The sequence below is a fragment of the Clupea harengus genome, chromosome 10 (genome assembly GCF_900700415.2).
Source record: "Clupea harengus chromosome 10, Ch_v2.0.2, whole genome shotgun sequence".
Classification (NCBI taxonomy): domain Eukaryota; kingdom Metazoa; phylum Chordata; class Actinopteri; order Clupeiformes; family Clupeidae; genus Clupea; species Clupea harengus.
The window spans coordinates 14,038,924-14,057,151 of NC_045161.1; the positions used below are offsets into that span (position 1 = coordinate 14,038,924).

The 18,228-nt window shown below is 44.8% G+C and overlaps 1 protein-coding gene across 3 annotated transcripts in view; it reads right to left on the bottom strand.

Moving 5' to 3' along the window:
* Window positions 1-18,228, bottom strand: part of dennd1b (DENN/MADD domain containing 1B) — a 99,698-nt gene that overhangs the window by 58,936 nt on the left and 22,534 nt on the right. For all 3 annotated transcript variants that reach the window (XM_031575465.1, XM_031575466.2, XM_031575468.2), the window contains exons 4-5: window positions 4,048-4,097; window positions 2,582-2,701 (exon numbers count right to left, since the gene is read on the bottom strand). In XM_031575465.1, coding sequence (XP_031431325.1) covers window positions 2,582-2,701; window positions 4,048-4,097 — 170 coding nt within the window. The remainder of the gene's footprint in view (window positions 1-2,581; window positions 2,702-4,047; window positions 4,098-18,228) is intronic.

The following is an 18,228-nucleotide window of genomic DNA, read 5'->3' on the forward strand; positions in this document are numbered from 1 at the left end:
TCATGGCTGACACCTCCACACATGCACAGTATTATGAACAACAAACAAAATCAATTTCCTCCATTTGAACACGTTTACACTCACATAAGCAGCCAGATGCAAACAAACAAAAACCTAGATAGCCATTTAAAGAAAGACAGACAACAACTTTCCCTACTTTTTTTTTTTTTTAATTTTTCTGATTGCGGGCAAAGCAAGCCATGCAAACTACTCAGAATGCATAATGAATTTTATACATCATGTGTCAAACGCATTAGCATGTCAGGCTCACTGAGAGGGGACAGGGGAGACTTTGGCTAATTGGCAGCAGGCCCTCATGCATAATGATGGGGAGCGGAGCAGTGCGCGGCCGCGCTGCAGCGGAACTGCACGTCACTCGCTAGCTAGCGCTTTCGCTGGCATGCTTCTGTGCCAGTAGCCCAATAACGAGAAGGGAAATAACAAAGGCCAAGCAGCGTGGGGCTGGAGGGAGGGAGGGATGAGAGAGAGGGGGGGGGAGAGATAGAGAGGAAAAAAGGGAGGGAGCAGTGGGGTAGGGTGGAGCGGGGGAGCTTGACAACAGCTCATCAAGTCCATGATAAACCCACGAATGTCCGTCAATATCAAGTAGCCATTTCGTGATGGGTTCTGCTGCACTGCTAGAGCCCTGTTCAGCTTTCAGAGGCTTTCTTTAAATTCAGTGTTTCATGTTTCAAAATCATGTTCAATGTTATATTCAATATTATATATTACATACATTTAGCATCCATAGATAAGGGAAATATGAAGTAAAAAGATTTGACGGAAAAATATTATTACTATTACAGATAAAACAATAGGGATGCAAAAATGATTTTGAACTGTTTTTATAATGGTGCAGTGATATATTTTATCATGCCATTTGAAACTTCATAGCTTCCCTTAAGCTGACTTTTTTTCTTTGTCATGCTGGTGGGGACAAGGTACAGACAACCGGTTGACTGAAACAGATCTAACCTACAACTGAGCTAATGTAATCACACAGACTTAATCCTATAAGAATTTTTTCTTTGCAGGCAGTAAACGAGTTGACAATTAAGCTGTTCACACAGCAAGATGCCAGTCAGAACCAACAAGTTATTAAACTGACTAAGTATTGTACATACCTGTACATTTATTAAACATTAATTCTTGTTTTGCTGTGATTAGCCTGATCTTAAGACATTATAAGTATAGGCTCTATATTGGCAGTGATAACATGATGCACAGTAAATGGCAGTCACATTTTCAGCCGAGAATAAACATTCCTGACTCATTCAGTGGGATCATGGGATCTTCTGACCATAGGTTGGTATGTGCCTACACGGCTGATGTATTTTGCTGAGGACATTTGGATTGCTTAATTTTAAGACAAAGTTCCTGTTTAGGCTATCTGGACCCATGTTTATGCGCCTGCTTCAACTACTAAAAGGCATGCAAAAGAACACTAACAACAGCACAGTTGACACTGAAAAGAGTTTTTTTTTTGCGTAATAAATTATGTCTTTTGATACACATACATGTTAGTGATGTCGTACTGTGAATTTTTTTTTCTATCTCTTCACGAGGTAGTCCGACCCGGACCACAAAACTGCATAGAACATTGCAGCTAGTTGGATTGACGGGTGTGTTATCTGTCCTTACCATGACTATGTACTCGTACAATGAAAATTAGTTATAGGATACTACCAATACTAGTTGCCAATACAAACATGCTTGAAAAAGTGGCACATTGTTCCATACGGTCTCTTTAATTTCAATAATCATAACAGCTAAAGGACACAAGAGACTGGATGTCTACTGCTCAGTAAGTAAAATGCTTTTCACTGTTTGGGGAAACAAATCATCACTACCAAATAGGCTAGTGCCTATTAACACTGTGCCTGATGACTGGGTTAACAATTGAATCAATACATGACATAATACACAAGCTTAAAATTACCACAGCTAATTGAATGGGATAATACTCAACTAACTTGTTAGCTATTACGGAGAAACTGTTGACTGATCGTGCAGCAAGTGCAGGTTTCTTATGTACAGTGATTCCTTACTGTCCCCAACCATATAAGGTTCATTCTATTACCAAGTTGTCTATGAAGCACTATGTTTAACTTCATATTTTGTAAGGTATTGTGCCTGAACCTGTGGTCTCCTCTTTTGGAAATGAAACACGTCGCAGATTCTCCAACATTACAGGATGTAGTTGAGTAATAACATCTGAAGCTATCCCATTGACAGTGTGACATCACTTCTCCAGATAATTCAATTTTCTATGCCTTCCAGCCTCGAAAGCCAAGCCCTTTAAGTGCCCTTAAGTGCCAAGTGTCTTTAAGCACTGCCACGTCTTCTGTCTGCAATGTCCATTCTAAAAGAATAATCTTGAGTGTAACAACTAAAGTGCTGTTTAAATGTCCATTTGATAAAGTGATACGAGCTTGATGGTGCAGAAAATGAGTAGTGCAGATACTGGGCAGTTTAGTGAAGGAGTGCGCTAAAGCAACTTGGAGAGTGAACGCTGCTAATCAGGAGCCCATCCACATGGCGCACATAATCAAGATTTACAGTCAAACATAGTCAAACATACCTAAGCAAACAGATGCAGACGCGACATCCGGACGTCAGCCGACAGAAGCCAAACCTCTGCTTGCTCTCGATGTCCGTGAGCACAAATGTAAAGTTCTGGCCCACCTGATTCTGGGACACTCTGCAAGGATAACAGGCACACACAAAGACACACACAAAGACAGAGAATATTATATTTAGGTAGCTGGGCTTTAAAGTTGTGCATTTTAAGAAGTGATCAGAAGGGTATTAACCATATCAGGCAAGATGAACAGAACTGATCAGTGCAGGCACATATCTGACAGATGTATGCATTTAAGATGACATTTTACTTTTGTATCAGCAGTTAAAAAAATTAATCTAATAGTTAAAAGTAGAAGTTAAAAGAAGTTTAACATGCTGGGTTTAAGGTCAATAATATCCATTTTAATTAACAAAATACAAAAAGCTTAGTACGCTAGGTAATCAAGTTGGTTGCAGGATTCACACCAAGTCACAGCTCAACAAAGATGTCATCAAATTGTCCACAACCTAAGCACTACATTTATAGGCGCATCGCAGTGTTAAATCTAAATCTGATTTAGATCTGATTTGGGCCACAGACTCTTGACTACCAAACTGGGGACCACAACTCTGTTCCATCACTAGATGGCAGCAGAAAAGCTTTCTGCCAGGCATGGCTTCTCCCATCCCCCTCCAACAAAACAGGGAAATAAAAGTGTACAACGAGTCTTTTTTATTATTATTATTATTATTATTATTATTATTATTATTATTATTATCATCATTCCCTGAAAATTCAGGAGGTGGTAGGCGACAAAAAATAAATAAATCAAATAAATAAATAAGGAAGTAAGCATCAGCTTGCTGCGCTACAGGGGAACTGCCACAGGACTGAGGCTTTCTGTCACATCCAAAGAGCCAAGGGCCTTTCCCGTCCGCAGCAAACTACCCATTCAGTCTTGCTCTCCCCCTCCCGCTCCAGCACTGGCTTCTTCCCAAAGGTTAGACACATGGCCCTTTTCAGCTGGCTCTCCTTTTTTTGTCTCGCTTTTTTCCCCCCCAGTCAGTATGAGCATGGAAAGAGAACCAGTTTCTCTTGGTGGCGCTTCTCTTGGCTCGGGGTTGGTGTTGTGCTAAGTGAGATTTATAACAGCTTCCAGTTTTTATGGCCATTGAGCTTGTTGCATCGCTTCCTTGTTTAGCATATTCATTTCACACACACACACACACACAGAGAGAGAGAAATGCACGCAAGCTGGATGTTTGTGTGAGAACAGAGAGGGGAAGAGAGACTGAGAGACTCAGCAATGTAAAATACAAAAACTGCAGGGTAGCTACTAAACACTCTTACTGACTGCTATGGGATCATTTTGCCATGCACGCTCACCATTTAAACTTTGAGGAAGTGACCTAATGTCGCAGATCCTGGAACTGCTCATGTAATGTGAGCCGAGCAGAAGATGGAGGGGGACAAGAGGGACTTACCTCTCCACATCAAAAGGGAAGCAGAACTTAGGCACAGTCTGAAGGACCTCCTATGACACCCATAAACAGAGAAGAGAAAACAAAACGCGAAACATTACTGATCCAGTCAGGACACGGCTTAACCTGACAACACACACATACATACATAAAGCATACACCACATGTGCATAACAGCATTTACAGAAGCAATAAAAAGGCATTTATTAACTTCAGTACGTACATGGGATGAGTGTGTGTGACTGCGTGTGCATATAAGTACCCATGCAATTATTCAGTCATGGTTGATTTTCTAGTAACAGGATGAGTGAAAAATAGTGATGATAATTAAATAACTCAGTTAAATAGAAATAACACTGAATGGTATTTGTTTGTGTGTGTGTGTGTGTGTGTGTGTGTGTGTGTGTGTGTGTGTGTGTGTGTGTGTGTGTGTGTGTGTGTGTGTGTGTGTGTTTTTAGCGGAAGAGGACAGGAGAGATATGATGATAGGAGGAGGTAGGTGGGGCAGCAGCAGATTAAATTATTAGGCCTGATTAAGTCCATCGATTGCCAGACCATCATGTTGGTGGTAACGTGTGTGTTTTGAAAAGATGGCAGATTGCGGTGACAACGGCCTAAGTAGCACAGGGGGCCCCGACTCCATAAGTGGACGACTGGAGAAGGGAGGCTTGGGGGTAGTGGGGGATGGGGTGCGGGGGGGGAGTGGATGAGAAGCCGAGCCTAGAGGGGTTTTGGGTCCCCAGTGGGACAGTAGGATAGGGAGGTGTGGGTGTGTGTGTGTGTGTGTGTGTGTGTGTGTGTGTGTTGGGGGGGGGGGGGGCTCCTGTGGCAGCATATGGAGGTGTGGGCCCCGCAGAGAGCCTGCAAGGGCCTGTGGAGACCGTGGAGCAAGCCCAGCGCCATATGGGGGGCCTCTCCTGGCCGCCGCCGCCACTGAGCTGAGCTGTGCTGTGCTGAGCTGGGCGGCGGGGCAGCGTGGCAGGCAGGCAGGCTAGGCGAGCGGCCGCGGGGAACTGTGACTGATCCCGGCTCAAGGAATAAAGCCGCCACCAGCAGACAGGGAGGGGAGGATGGGGTTGTGGGGGGGATGTGGAGAGGGGGGGCAACAACAACAATGCGCGGGTGTCTGTGTGTGGGTGGGGGGGGGGGGGGGGCGGTATGTGTTACATGTATTGCATATTTCGTTTTTTAAGGTATTACTTATTTATCTATGTTTTAGTGTCTGTGTGCAAGTGTATGATGTAGCCTGTGTTGACATAGTTTCAATTTATACTGCATATTGAGACAATCTTTCACCACTGCATGAGCACAGTGACACAGTGTGGTCCACACTCAGTGAGGCTGTGGGTATGAGCATATATGTGTGTGAAGGCAAAGCAGTAATGCATTCCTGTGCTTCTTAATAGCAAATGTGGATAAACATGGCTGTGTTTGTGTGTTCAGCGGGTGTGTGTCATGGAGTGCGTCGAGCAAGCCGGGATAGTGTTGGCAGTCTTCTGGAATGGCTCATCTCATTTCTACACGTATGTCTTAATGCGAGTGTGTGTGTGTGTTAATGTCGAAATGCCTGCTCTGCTGTAAAGCTGTCATCGTCATCATCTGAGCCCTGACGCGGCCGTATGCGAGCGCTGCTATTATTAACCGATGCGGTGCACGCAGCCAATATGTTCCCCCGACACTGCCACTGCCACGGCTGCTGCTGAACGTCACGCCGCGCATATGGAGCATGGGCTTCACACACACACACACACACACACACACACACACACACACACACACACACACAGAGAAACAGCTCTTGCTGCCAGCTCTCACTCAGCCACGCCTACATCAGCACTCACACATGCACACACCCCTACACAAACGCACACACCCTCAAGATCCCGCTCACAGATAATCAACGAGGTATCATCCGCGGTCACTGCTACAGGCTTCCTCTACTGAGATGCCTGACTGAAGATAAAGCGGGAGATGGGGAGGGAGGAAGGGGAAGGTGATGAAGATAAGAAAAAAAGATATATATACAAATAAATAATTGACATGAATAAGTTAATAAAAATGTATTTACTTTAATTAAGTTCAAGCTATGATATGGTACCCTCGCTGATGAGCTGATGAGATTTCTCCAAACCAAAAACAAATCTCATATTTAAAATAACGCCATCAGAGCCTCTGATAAATTCACAGAGCATTTTCATTGATCCACATTCATTACAGATCGGCTATTTCCAAAACACTCCACATATAAATCTTAAACCACGGTCCAGTTTTACACACCCAATTTCTAAATCTTTGAAGAAATGAACCAAAATGTATACTATTATGCTCATTTTTACAAAGTGTACCGAAATGTCCACAGGACATCCATTTCCCCCATTTAACACCCCTCTGTTTTGAAGTGAATCTGTGAAGCTTGCATGACATTTACCATTAAATTTGAGTCAGCTGGGGAAGCAATCAACAGGAAGTGCAACTTGCTAAGCTGTTCACACAGCAATAAGCACTTCGCCTTGTACCGATACCCCGTAAAATGAGGTCCCGTGCGAGAGCCTGAACTAACAATGCAACCATGAAGGTTTCAAAAGTGAGAGAGGATCTTGATCACATCATCTAGTACTGGCTCACACACACACGCACGCACGCACGCACAGAAAGACAGCACAGAGAGTTTACGTGATGTCTGTGAGGAGATCTAACTTAATAAGGCTCAAAACATTTAAGCATTCCAGACAAAATTAGTAAACAGCCTAAATGCACACTGAGCACTGCATGTCTATAATACTGTGGGTCTTTCAGTATAATTATCCCAGTATGGTTTGGCGGATAACCAGTGTTTTTATCAAACATTCTGCAGTAGCTTACTGGTAGCTCGACTACATTCATATTTGATTGATGATTAGTTAAATTACTTTGTAGTTTCAGTAGTTAACTACACAAAAAATGACAAACAATTAGGGATGCACCGATACCAGTATCGGTGCCGATACTTCGTTAAAATACTCGTACTCGTTTTTGAATTGCCGATACCAAGCACCGATACCACTCATCAGTATTTCACTGCATCAAACTGGCCGGGCTATGCTGACACAAAATGTGATTTATTGTTCTACCTGTCCTACCACTCTCTGCCAGACTAGTAAGTAGCTTATTTGCAGTCTTGTGTTGCATTTGCTTGATGTTTGACTGTGTTAGGAAAGTTTGTCATAGTGTCAAAGTATTTCAGTATACAGGTTTCGCTAAATGTAGCTGCTAGCATCTCGTTAGCGATTAGCAATTCAGTTGTGCTGCCTTAACGGCGATTTGGGCTCATTTTAAGATAAATGACGACGACAGGAGTAAGGCACATTGTAAGATCTGCACTGCTACGGTGTCGAGGGGCGGAAAGGAAAGTACTTTGTTTAACACAAGCAATTTGATTAAACATCTGAAGACACACCATAGTGCTAAGTACACAGAGTTCACTGATGCTAGTGGCGCAAGACCGAAGCAACCAATCTTAACTGACGTCTTGCAAAAGAAAAAAACGCGCACGCACACAGAGAGAGAGAGAGGTAGAGAGACAGACTGTGCCACATAGGTTAAGTGATTGTTTGTGTACTTGAGCAGGAGATTCTTCTGATCCTTTTGCAACTGAAATGTGCTCTTGTGCTAATCCAGTAATAGTTCTGTTTTTGTTAAGCAGACTGTGTTGTTAACTATGCAGCAAATCGAATTGCCTTTATCTGGTTATATTTGCATTTTGTCTAATGTGATGATATTGTCTGTTTGAAGGCTTTTTTTGTGTGTTAAAACCAGAAAGCTCTGTTTATTTTTGGCTTGGGATAGCCTTCTGTTAATTTTGTACTATAGGCTTGACATAATCTGCAGAGGATAAAATAAAATCTGCCTCCAAATGAATTGCACTTTCATGGAGACCAAATCTAAGAAGTATCGGTATCGGTACTCTGTATCGGCAAGTACACAAATAAAAATACTCGTACTCGTATCGGTTTGTAAAAAAGTGGTATCGGTGCAGCCCTACAAACAATTATTGGCCATTGCTGCTCTACTGTGATTGCACCCCTTTGACCAGCCCCACCCCCTTTTTAATTTCACCCTGCCCACTGTGGACCAATGACCTTTGTGTAGACGCAGCTCAGTGCTCACACAGCAACATCATCATCATCATCATCATGGATACACCTCCCGAATCTCAGCCTGAGGAAGACTCGCCTTGGCCACACTTATATGACCTAATACCTAATACTAGCTCCGCCGACAAAACCTACTTTTGTACTTGTGAGCTATGCAAGCCAAGAGTAAATACACTCTCTGCTGCAAATACGTTAATCACAAATCTAAGAATATAAAAGGTAAGTGCATTAACACTGACTTTGCAAGCCAATTTAGCAATACCCCACCTGGACTTTAGTTTCTGGAAGGCAGGTGGCTGACTGATGCACACTGTATACAAGACCAATGCTGACATTCCTCACACTTTCCCATGAATAGTGGGGTATTTTATTGTTCGGGTTTCTGTATGACCTGTGAATAAGTAGACACTTCCTGCAATAAACTCAGCTGAGTGGCATTTGTTGCTGGCATGTGACTGTTTTGTGTTATATTTTGTTATAATGTCGTATCACATGGACATTGTCAATTTGATATTTCTTTATAAAGTAGCTGAAACTACTTTTTCTAGGTAGCTTTAGTTCACAAAAATAGATTTCTCCAGACTAGATAGAGAGAGGAGGGAGATTCTTCCAGTGTGAGCCCAAAGTAATTGGTAGTTTGCAAAGTTATGTCTTTAAAGCTTCCCCAACACTGGGTATAAATTAGGTAGTGATATGACAGCCACATATTTCAGATCTGGATGTTTAACGGCATAGTGGTACTATAGCACTTGAGTGCTATGACTGTAGACAGTAGGCTGGAAAGTGCTTTAGGTGATAAAGACGAAGTGCTCAGCTTTTGAGAGTTGAACCATTTAGGCAACTTCCTGTGTAATTTTGACCAACAGTCATTCACCACACGAAATCCAGTTAAATCTATTCAGGCCACACAGAACGCTGTGGGATGGCATGGCTAGATAGGTGCTAAGCACCTTTGAAAGGGCAAAGAAAAAAGGTGTCTCTTCCCATACCTAGTCCTACATCAGCAGATGCCCCCCTAGAAGAGAGGGCTGCTTAGCAGCATCAAATTAATTTCACGCCGCATCGCAGTGCGTATTATGACCGTTGCATGAAATGAGAGAATGAACAATAATTAAGTGAAACTAGGAAATTAAAACAGTATTTTTTTTTTAATGAAAAGACAGACTCATATATTTTTACATATATGTGTAATTTAACCCTGAAAAGACTGACGCAGCCAATGTTAGCCAGAAATGTTTACTGGACCTTTTGACAAAATACAAAAAAAACAAATCTAACTAGTCTTAGAGAAAGACGATGGGAGGGGAAGCGAAAATAACGAAGCCAATGGGCTTCCCAGAAGCCTTTCACTGAGACCCAACAAAAATGTTTCCCACGATTCCCCTCATGGCGTTAAGTGGTGAATCCCACCTAGGCACCTAGTGTGTGTGTGTGTGTGTGTACGCGCACACACACACAAACCACCTCCTTCCGCTCTTTTTTCCTCTCATTCATGCGAGTGATCAGGGGACCTACACCAAAGCAGAAGCCAGGGGAGGAGGTGGGAGAGGAGGTAGGATGAGAGTGAGAGAGGTGGAGATGGGGGTGGGGGGAGGAGGTGTGTGTGGGGATGAGTGGTGAGCGGTGGCAAGGGACTGCATCACCATTACGGCTCTTGGTGGGTCGTATTTTTATTTTCCGTTTTCTATTTTCTACCCCCACACCCCATTCCAACCCTTCCCCCCCCTCTTCCTCTCTCTGCACCTCTCCCCCATCGATACGAAGCATTTTCCCAAGACAAAAGAATAGAAAACAGCTAATGCATTTACAAGCCACTGGAGGTGTCAGGCTGGGCTGGGCTGAGCTGTGGTGCTCTGCGGCATTATTTATTTACTGTTGAGACAGGGGTATCAGTCAGTGAGACAGCAGTCTCCTTCCTGCTGGAGTCCCACAGCGGAGGCCTGCAATCACAGCTCTCTCTCTCTCTCTCTCTCTCTCTCTCTCTCTCTCTCTCTCTCTCTCTCTCTCTCTCTCTCTCTCTCTCTCTCTCTCTCTCTCTCTCTCCTCTCTCTCTCTCTCTCTCTCTCTCTCTCTCTCTCTCTCTCTCTCTCTCTCTCTCTCGCTCTCTCGCTCTCCCTCCCTCCTTCTTTCTCTGTCTCTCCCTTTCCCGCTCAGCCTCCAATTACCTCTCCCTTTCTTGTTCTCCAGTGCCTTCACTTTCTGTCTCACTCCTTCCTTCCCTTTTCTTCACTGCCTCTACTCCTCTCTGTATCTATTCCCTCTATGACAAAAGATTCCATCCACAGGCCTCTCTCTCTTTCTCTGTCTCTCTCTCTCTGGCCCCTGCCTCCATTCCTCCTCTATCTCCAACCCTCAGTTGCTCTCTACCTCATTTTTATTTATTTATTTATTTATTTTATTTCCCCTGCCTGTGAATGTGTGTGGTAAAATGTATGGCAGTGTGTCTGTAAGTGAAAGAAAGGAAGACTATAGGGGTGAGTACTGGTGTGGGTGTGGACGAGTGTTTCTGGGTGTGTGCATGTGAGCAGGTGTTTGGGGTACAGCATCACCCTGAATCCATTCAGCATAGGTTTGACACTCACATACACACTCTCTAACACACTCTCTAACACACACACACACACACACACACACACACACACACACACACACACACACACACACACACAAAGAGAGAGCGATAGATAGAGAGAGAAAGAAAGATCACCTGACTTGAAAGTGTATTGCCACGAGAAGAAACATATGAACGCATAAATATGAATCTATTCTTTCATTAGCCAGGAGTCTGTTAGCAGCGCCACAGATGTTCGATGTTCAGATATGTAATAATGGCGCACATATCGGAGGGGTGGATGGGGTGTGAGGAGGAAGAGAGCTCTTCCTCTTCTAGACGGTAAACACACTCAAACACTCCAAGCTGTTTTTTTACCTTCCTGCCTTTTTATTTTGTATTTTTTTAACCAGGGCGATATGCAGTAAGCGGAGATCATTTCCTTCTGTCAAAACTCCCTGTCAGGGAAATGAGGAGGAGGATGATGGGAGAACACGAGAAGAGATAGGGAGGGAGGGAGACAGAGAGAGAGAAGGAGAGAAACAGATAGGAAATAAAGAGCAAGTGTGAGATGGAAAGGAAGAGAAGTGCAGGAAGAGCAACGAAAGCGGGAGCAAGAGCAGGTGGGAATGAGTGAACAGGAAATAGAGAGAACGACAAGGCAGGAAGGAATCAAGTCAGGAATAGCAGAGGAGGGGAAATGGTGAAAAGACAGCCAAATATAAAGACAGAGGTGAGTAAGAAATATGGAGACAGGGACAGAGAGGGAGAGGGAGAAATACAGAGAAAGAGAGAAAGAAAGAGGGGAAAGGGGGGTTAGCCTCCTTTGGGCTCTCTTCACACCTCTCTCTCCCTCATCTACCAGCCTGCGTTCCTCCCCAGGGGGCAGGCAGTCTTTAAACCTCCATGCTCTTTAAAAATTCACCCAGCCAGCAGGTCCACGCGCCACTGTGGAGCTGTCTGCTGAAGATCCCGGCCAGGGTCTGTGTGTGTGTGTGTGTGTGTGTGTGTGTGTGTGTCTGTGCAAGCAAGCATGATTGGCATAGCCACCAGGCTGGTGGCACAGTGGCTCCCTGTGACAGGTTTAGCGGGCTGCCTCCACATAGATCAATGCTAGATCCCCATGGCTCCTCTCTCCCTCCCTCTCACACACACACACACACACACACACACACACACACACACACACACACACACACACACACACACACACACACACACACACACACACACACACACACACACACACACACACACACACACTCCTTCTCCCAATTAGGGCTCTCTCTCAGCTCACAGCACAAAACCCTGGCCATACTGCATGCATTTATGAAAGGCCTCTGGCTACCATGACAAAGACAAGCTCAGCGTTTAAAAAAAAAAAAGGAGAGCCTCTCCACTTGGCCTCCCATAAAAACCTGCAAGTTACCATTTGCAGTCACATGAAGCTTCATTTTTATTTTGTTTCACAGTCTCGTCTGCGAGGGAAACTGAGCCTTCAAGACTGCTCCTGAATAACTAAGAGCAGCCATAAACCAAGCAACATCATCATGTCATAGTTAGATTATATTAAACTGATTAAGCTGGAAATGGGACTGGAAAATAAATAAATAAACCTATAATATAGAGTAATACTATGCAATTATTGGTTAGTGATGACATGGCTTTGGTATTGTATGATAATTTGACAATTCGTTAGATAAGAGCTAGCATTGATGAAACCACTTCCTTACTCAGACAAACCAACACTTACACAACTGTGAGCTAGCAGAAGAAGCTTATGAGCAGTTCATATTTAGTGACAGTATATTCGCACGGTCCAGGTTGATACAAGTGGCATAGTCACCTCTTTATCTAGCTTTGAATACATATCTTGTTTTTAATTAAGCAAATAGCTGCACGGGTCTCATACCTACCAACCACTTCGCTGTCAAAATCCAGCTCGTAAGACATCGCATCACCCCTATGCTCTACTCTACATATTTCACACCTCCACCATCAGGCATGCATAATTCCTCTGCTCCATACATTATAAATATCTCTGTGATGCGGTGGGAGGGCAGGCAATTCTGTGGCTGCCTTTGTTTCATCACACAATAAAACACACACACACACACTCACGGGAGGGGAAGGAGAGCGGAAAAGGAGTGTGCATCGCGGAGCCAGGAACACGGCGGGCGCAGAGCTTCAGAGATGCCTTTCATTAGGTTTTAATAATATGCCGCTCGGCTTGGCACTTTGACCCAGGCCATGCGCCTTTAATAAGGAAGCCCGCTCCGGAGGTGGACGAAGAGGCCACGTGGGGTGGGTGGTGCAACGGTGATATGGGGGTGTGGGGGGAGTAGAAGGCAGAGGTGCACCTTCAAATTGGCAAAGGGGTGTGTAACTGTTTTTACTTTCAAATACATAAACCCGGCGGATGGTGGAGAATTTCTTGCAACTGCTACAGTCACCGCTTTCTCTTTTTTTTCTCCCTTTTTCCCCCATCTTCTTTTCCTGCTGCACTCACTCTACCACCACTCTTTCTCTCCTTTCATCTCCTTCTCTCTCGCTCTTGCTCCCTCTCTCTCTCCATCTCTCTCACTCTCACCTCTTTTTCCTTCACCCCCTCCGTGTAGCAGTTTCTCACCCTGACCCTTTAGGTGGGGGGGAGCTAATATTCCATCTGCCAGCACGGAGGTTATTTTTGTTCTCAACATGGCCAGGTTACAGGGGACTGCTTAAGGAAATGTAGCAGGTGATGTATTGATCCTGTTGCCCTCCTAAAGCTCTGACAAGCCAGTGACAGGGCCAAGGGGAGCAGACACGGGAACAGTGCATCACAAGAAGGGGGGGGGGGGGTGATAGAAATGGGGAAGAGGCTATTTTCAAACTAGTCAATGAGATCCTCTCTGACATCAAGCCCTGGACTGTGCCATACTCATACTCAGTAACAGATATTCAAAGACCATCTTTACACATGTACGTACATACATACGTACATACATACATACATACATACATACATACATACATAGACACACACACATACATACATACATACATACATACATACATACATACCGGTATACACACACCGTCCCTCTCACACACACACCTCCTGGGTTAGGATGTTTTCGATTAGGAATTTTACAAAATAAACCAATCCATGTCATCATTGCCTTTCCCTTTCGTCTGTGAGGAGCTCAAGTTCACGTGAGCAAAAAGGGGACATGCCTCATACAAATGATGGTGAGCTGAATAAATTAATGTGCATCGGGGGACGTGCTGGCGTGGGTGGTGTGGTGTGGTAACGGAGGAGGGGGGCAGGGGGGGGGGGGGGGAGAGACTATGTTTTGTTCTTGAGAAGACAAAACTGATACTTCTTCTGGGCCAAATGGAGATTTAGTATGTGCCCCCCCTAAGCCCTTGCCACAGAGCCAGAAACATCCTTAATTAAGTGCCAAGTGGCCTGAGGGGGATTCTACCCGTTTAAGCTGTCATCTCTCTCAGGAGACACTCGCTTCGGTGCAGTGTACGTGTGTGTGTGTGTGTGTGTGTGTGTGTGTGTGTGTCAGTCTGTCCGTCTTTCACCGAGCTGGTGCTTGTGCGTGTGTGTGTGTGTCTCAGTGAGTCCATCCTGGTCAGTTTGTGTGTGTGTGTGTGTGTGTGTGTGTGTGTGTGTGTGTGTGTGTGTGTGTGTGGGCTGCATAGGAGAAGGAGAGGGGGTTCCCAAAATCTAACACTCTGTGTTGAGGGGAAGTGGGTTTGTTCACTGCCCTTTGGTCCATAGCCACAACATACTGCCCCTGTCATCACAGAGGAGCAGAATGAACAACTGCTGTAAGTGGCATCTTAATATCTTAAATCATTTCTTCAGCATGGAGAGCAACATCATCACCGCTCAAGGAATTTGTAGACAACTGAAGCAAAAAAATATATCATGAACTTGGTAAATGCAACAAGTTCTCTCTAACTGCTATTTCAGAATGGATCTTATGTTCACCCGTTTCTCTGGTATTTTCAGCAATATATACCAATTCAGTAGTGGTGTGAACGTTAATCCCAATACTTGTGTAGGACATTTCTTTGGAATCTGCACCCATGACATAGACATCACCACTGTCATGATCCTTCACTTGAGCAACATAAACCTTGGCCATGGGTGTCCTGAGACAGTGGAGCTGTGAGGCGGTCTGCTGCAGCCTCCCTCTGCTTCTGCATTCCACCTGCTAAAGAGGACCTGAGAGTTCATCGCACACACTCTCAGTTTTACACTACAGCCACTTCACGGCCAAACCCAACACAGACATCCTACTATTTCTCTTCTATTCCTTCGATCTAAGTTAAGACAACGTACAATAGCACAGGGATACAATTTTAGTAGAGCTTTTGGAATCTAATCCCTTAACCTTGCCAATTTGTACACCAGTAGCCACAGAAGAATCAAGTGTTACTAATAATATAATATAATTTATAATTTTAAAGGGGATAAGTGGGGACAAACCAAAATAAAAAAATACAAAACAAGAAATACAGTGGGGAAAATAAGTATTTGAACCCCTGCCGATTTCGCAAGTTTGGCCACTTGCAAAGAAATGTGTGATCTATAATTGTAATGGTAGGTGTATTTTAACAGTGAGAAATAGAATATCAACAAACAAATCCAGAAAACTGCATTTTATAACATTTATGACTTAATTTGTATTTGATGCAGAAAATAAGTATTTGAACCCCCAAGCAAACAGCAAGAATTCTGGCTCCCAATGACCAGTTATGTGCCCAAGAAGCACACAGATTAGTCCTCATTAGGCCTAACAAGGTACACCTGATCTCAACTGGTGGCGTGCATAAAAGAAACCTCTCCAAAGAATCATACTTCACACCTTCAACCTCACCACCATGGGCAAGACCAAAGAGTTGACCAAGGACGTCAGAGATAAGATTGTAGACCTGCACAAGGCTGGAATGGGTTACAAAACCATCGGCAAGCAGCTTGGTGAGAAGCAGACAACTATTGGTGCGATTATTCGTTAATGGAAGCAACACCAAACAACTGTCAATCGCTCTAGGTCTGGGGCTCCATGCAAGATATCCCCTCGTGCGGTATCGGTGATCATCCGAAAGGTGCAGAATAACCCCAGAACTACACAGGGGGAGCTTGTGAATGATCTCAAGGCAGCTGGGACCACAGTCACCAAGAAAACCATTGGCAACACACTACGCCGTAATGGTTTGAAGTACTGCAGCACTCGCAAGGTCCCCCTGCTCAAGGAAGCACATGTACAGGGCCGTCTGAAGTTTGCCAATGAACACTTAAATGATTCTAAGGAGGATTGGGAGACAGGATGTGGTCAGATAAGACCAAAATCAAGCTCTTTGGCATCAACTCGACTTGCCGCGTTTGAAAGGGGGAAGAATGCTGAATATGACACCATCCCCACCGTCAAGCATGGAGGTGGAAACATTATGCTTTGGGGCTGTTTCTCTGCCAAGAGTACAGGACGACTCCACTGCATCGAGGGGACTATGGATGGGGCCATGTAACGTGGAATATTGGGCTTGAACCTCATTCCCTCATTCCATCCCATTGAAAACGCAACCTTAAGGATTTGGAGAGGATCTGCAAAGAGGAGTGGACCAAAATCCCTCCTGAGATGTGTGTAAACCTGGTGACCAACTACAAGAAAAGTCTGACGTCTGTGCTTGCCAACAAGGGTTATTCCACCAAGTACTAAGTCATGTTTTGCTAGGGGTTCAAATACTTATTTTCTCCATCAAATGCAAATTAAGTCATAAATGTTATAAAATGCAGTTTTCTGGATTTTTTTGTTGATATTCTGTTTCTCACTGTTAAACACTACTATTACAATTATAGATCACACATTTCTTTGCAAGTGGTCAAACTCAAATACTTATTTTCCCCACTGTACATTACAACAGTATACAGAGTATGCTTAGCCCATCTCTCTAACACAAGAACCTGGCCCTATAGGGTCAGCATAATCAGAGGCTATGAGCAACAAAAGCAGCCCGGTTAGGGGGCCAAGCTCGCCCCCGCACAAAGGCCAACCCACCAAGGCAAGTCCGGCCCATTACCCACACTCCCCGGCAAGCCCTGGAGGCCTGGCAAGCGGAGCAAACCGGGGGAGGGTGGAAGATTTTCAGAGGGGAAAAAAAATCAGCACATTATAGGGTCGTGTGTGGGATTGCTGTCAGTGTGCAGTGAAGGAGAAAGGCAAAATGACCCCTTTTGACTTACGCACACACACACACACACATATGCGCACACACACACATATGCACACATAATCCACTCTAGACTGTCATCTCCTAGTTATCAACATAGGAGCAAAGCAACAATGTTTAAGCTTTCCTTGAGAAGTTGGTCGTCATAACAGACATCCCCTCCCATAAGCTCCACTTCACCCCATGTCTTTGGAGGGCACACCCACACACACGAACACAAGCGCGCGCACACACACACACACACACACACACACACACACACACACACACACACACACACACACACACAGTCTGGATAAGGTGATGTTTCCACCCCCAGCTTCCACCGCCGAGAGAGGTCGTCAGGGCGACCAATCATGAAGTGTTGGGCCTCTGCCTCCTGATGGAACACGGTGTCAACCCAGACAAATATTTGCTTGGCGGAGGTCTCCGGGGAGCTGGGAAGGCTCTGCTTCAGTGGCACCATACCCTCCCTCCCCAACCTCCTTCCCTCCATCTTCCTCCACCTCCTGTCCTCAGCCGGGGGGCTGCAGCGCCTTCAGAGGACGCATGGCCTGCCGGCAGCCATTTATCAGGCCCTTCCCAGCAGCTGATATCGCCCCCCTGCTCCTCCTTTGCCGCCACCACCACCTCAGCCACATAGGCGCACACACACACACACACACACACACACAACCTCCTGCTGCCTCACACAGACAGTGTCAAGACAGCGCCACAGTCAAAATATAACACAGGGTTTTGTGAATGAGTTAGTATGGGTGGGTGTGGGTGTGGGTGTGTGTGTGAGTGTGTCGATGCAACCAGAAAACTTTCGGAGTGTCCATTCGGTGATGGGCGAAGAACAACTAAAATGCTTATCCAGCAGTTTCAGAGAAGAATTTCTTTTCCCAAAGGCATTTTGGTACTGTTGGGCCATTATTGCTCATCTCCTCGCAGCATATTAAGTTATCAGATGCAAAGGTTCCATAGAATGGCATCCATCACCATGTTTTGTTCTATTTCAGGGGCTTACTTGCCCCCTAAGCCCTCACTAATTCACACTTCTGGTGTCCAGGCATCTTAGTACACTTCAAGTTGAAGTTACAGGCAAGAAAATGGTGAAGTTGAACATTTCCTGCTACACTAGATGACTGCTAGTGATAACAACCTGATATTTCCTGTAAGAAGGGGGATGTGAGGAGGCGGCCTTCCCCTTTTTATAGCACAGTAGCACTGAGACAGCCAGCAACATGGGGCTAACAAAGTCACCCTCCACAGCGTCCGTGGAAGCAT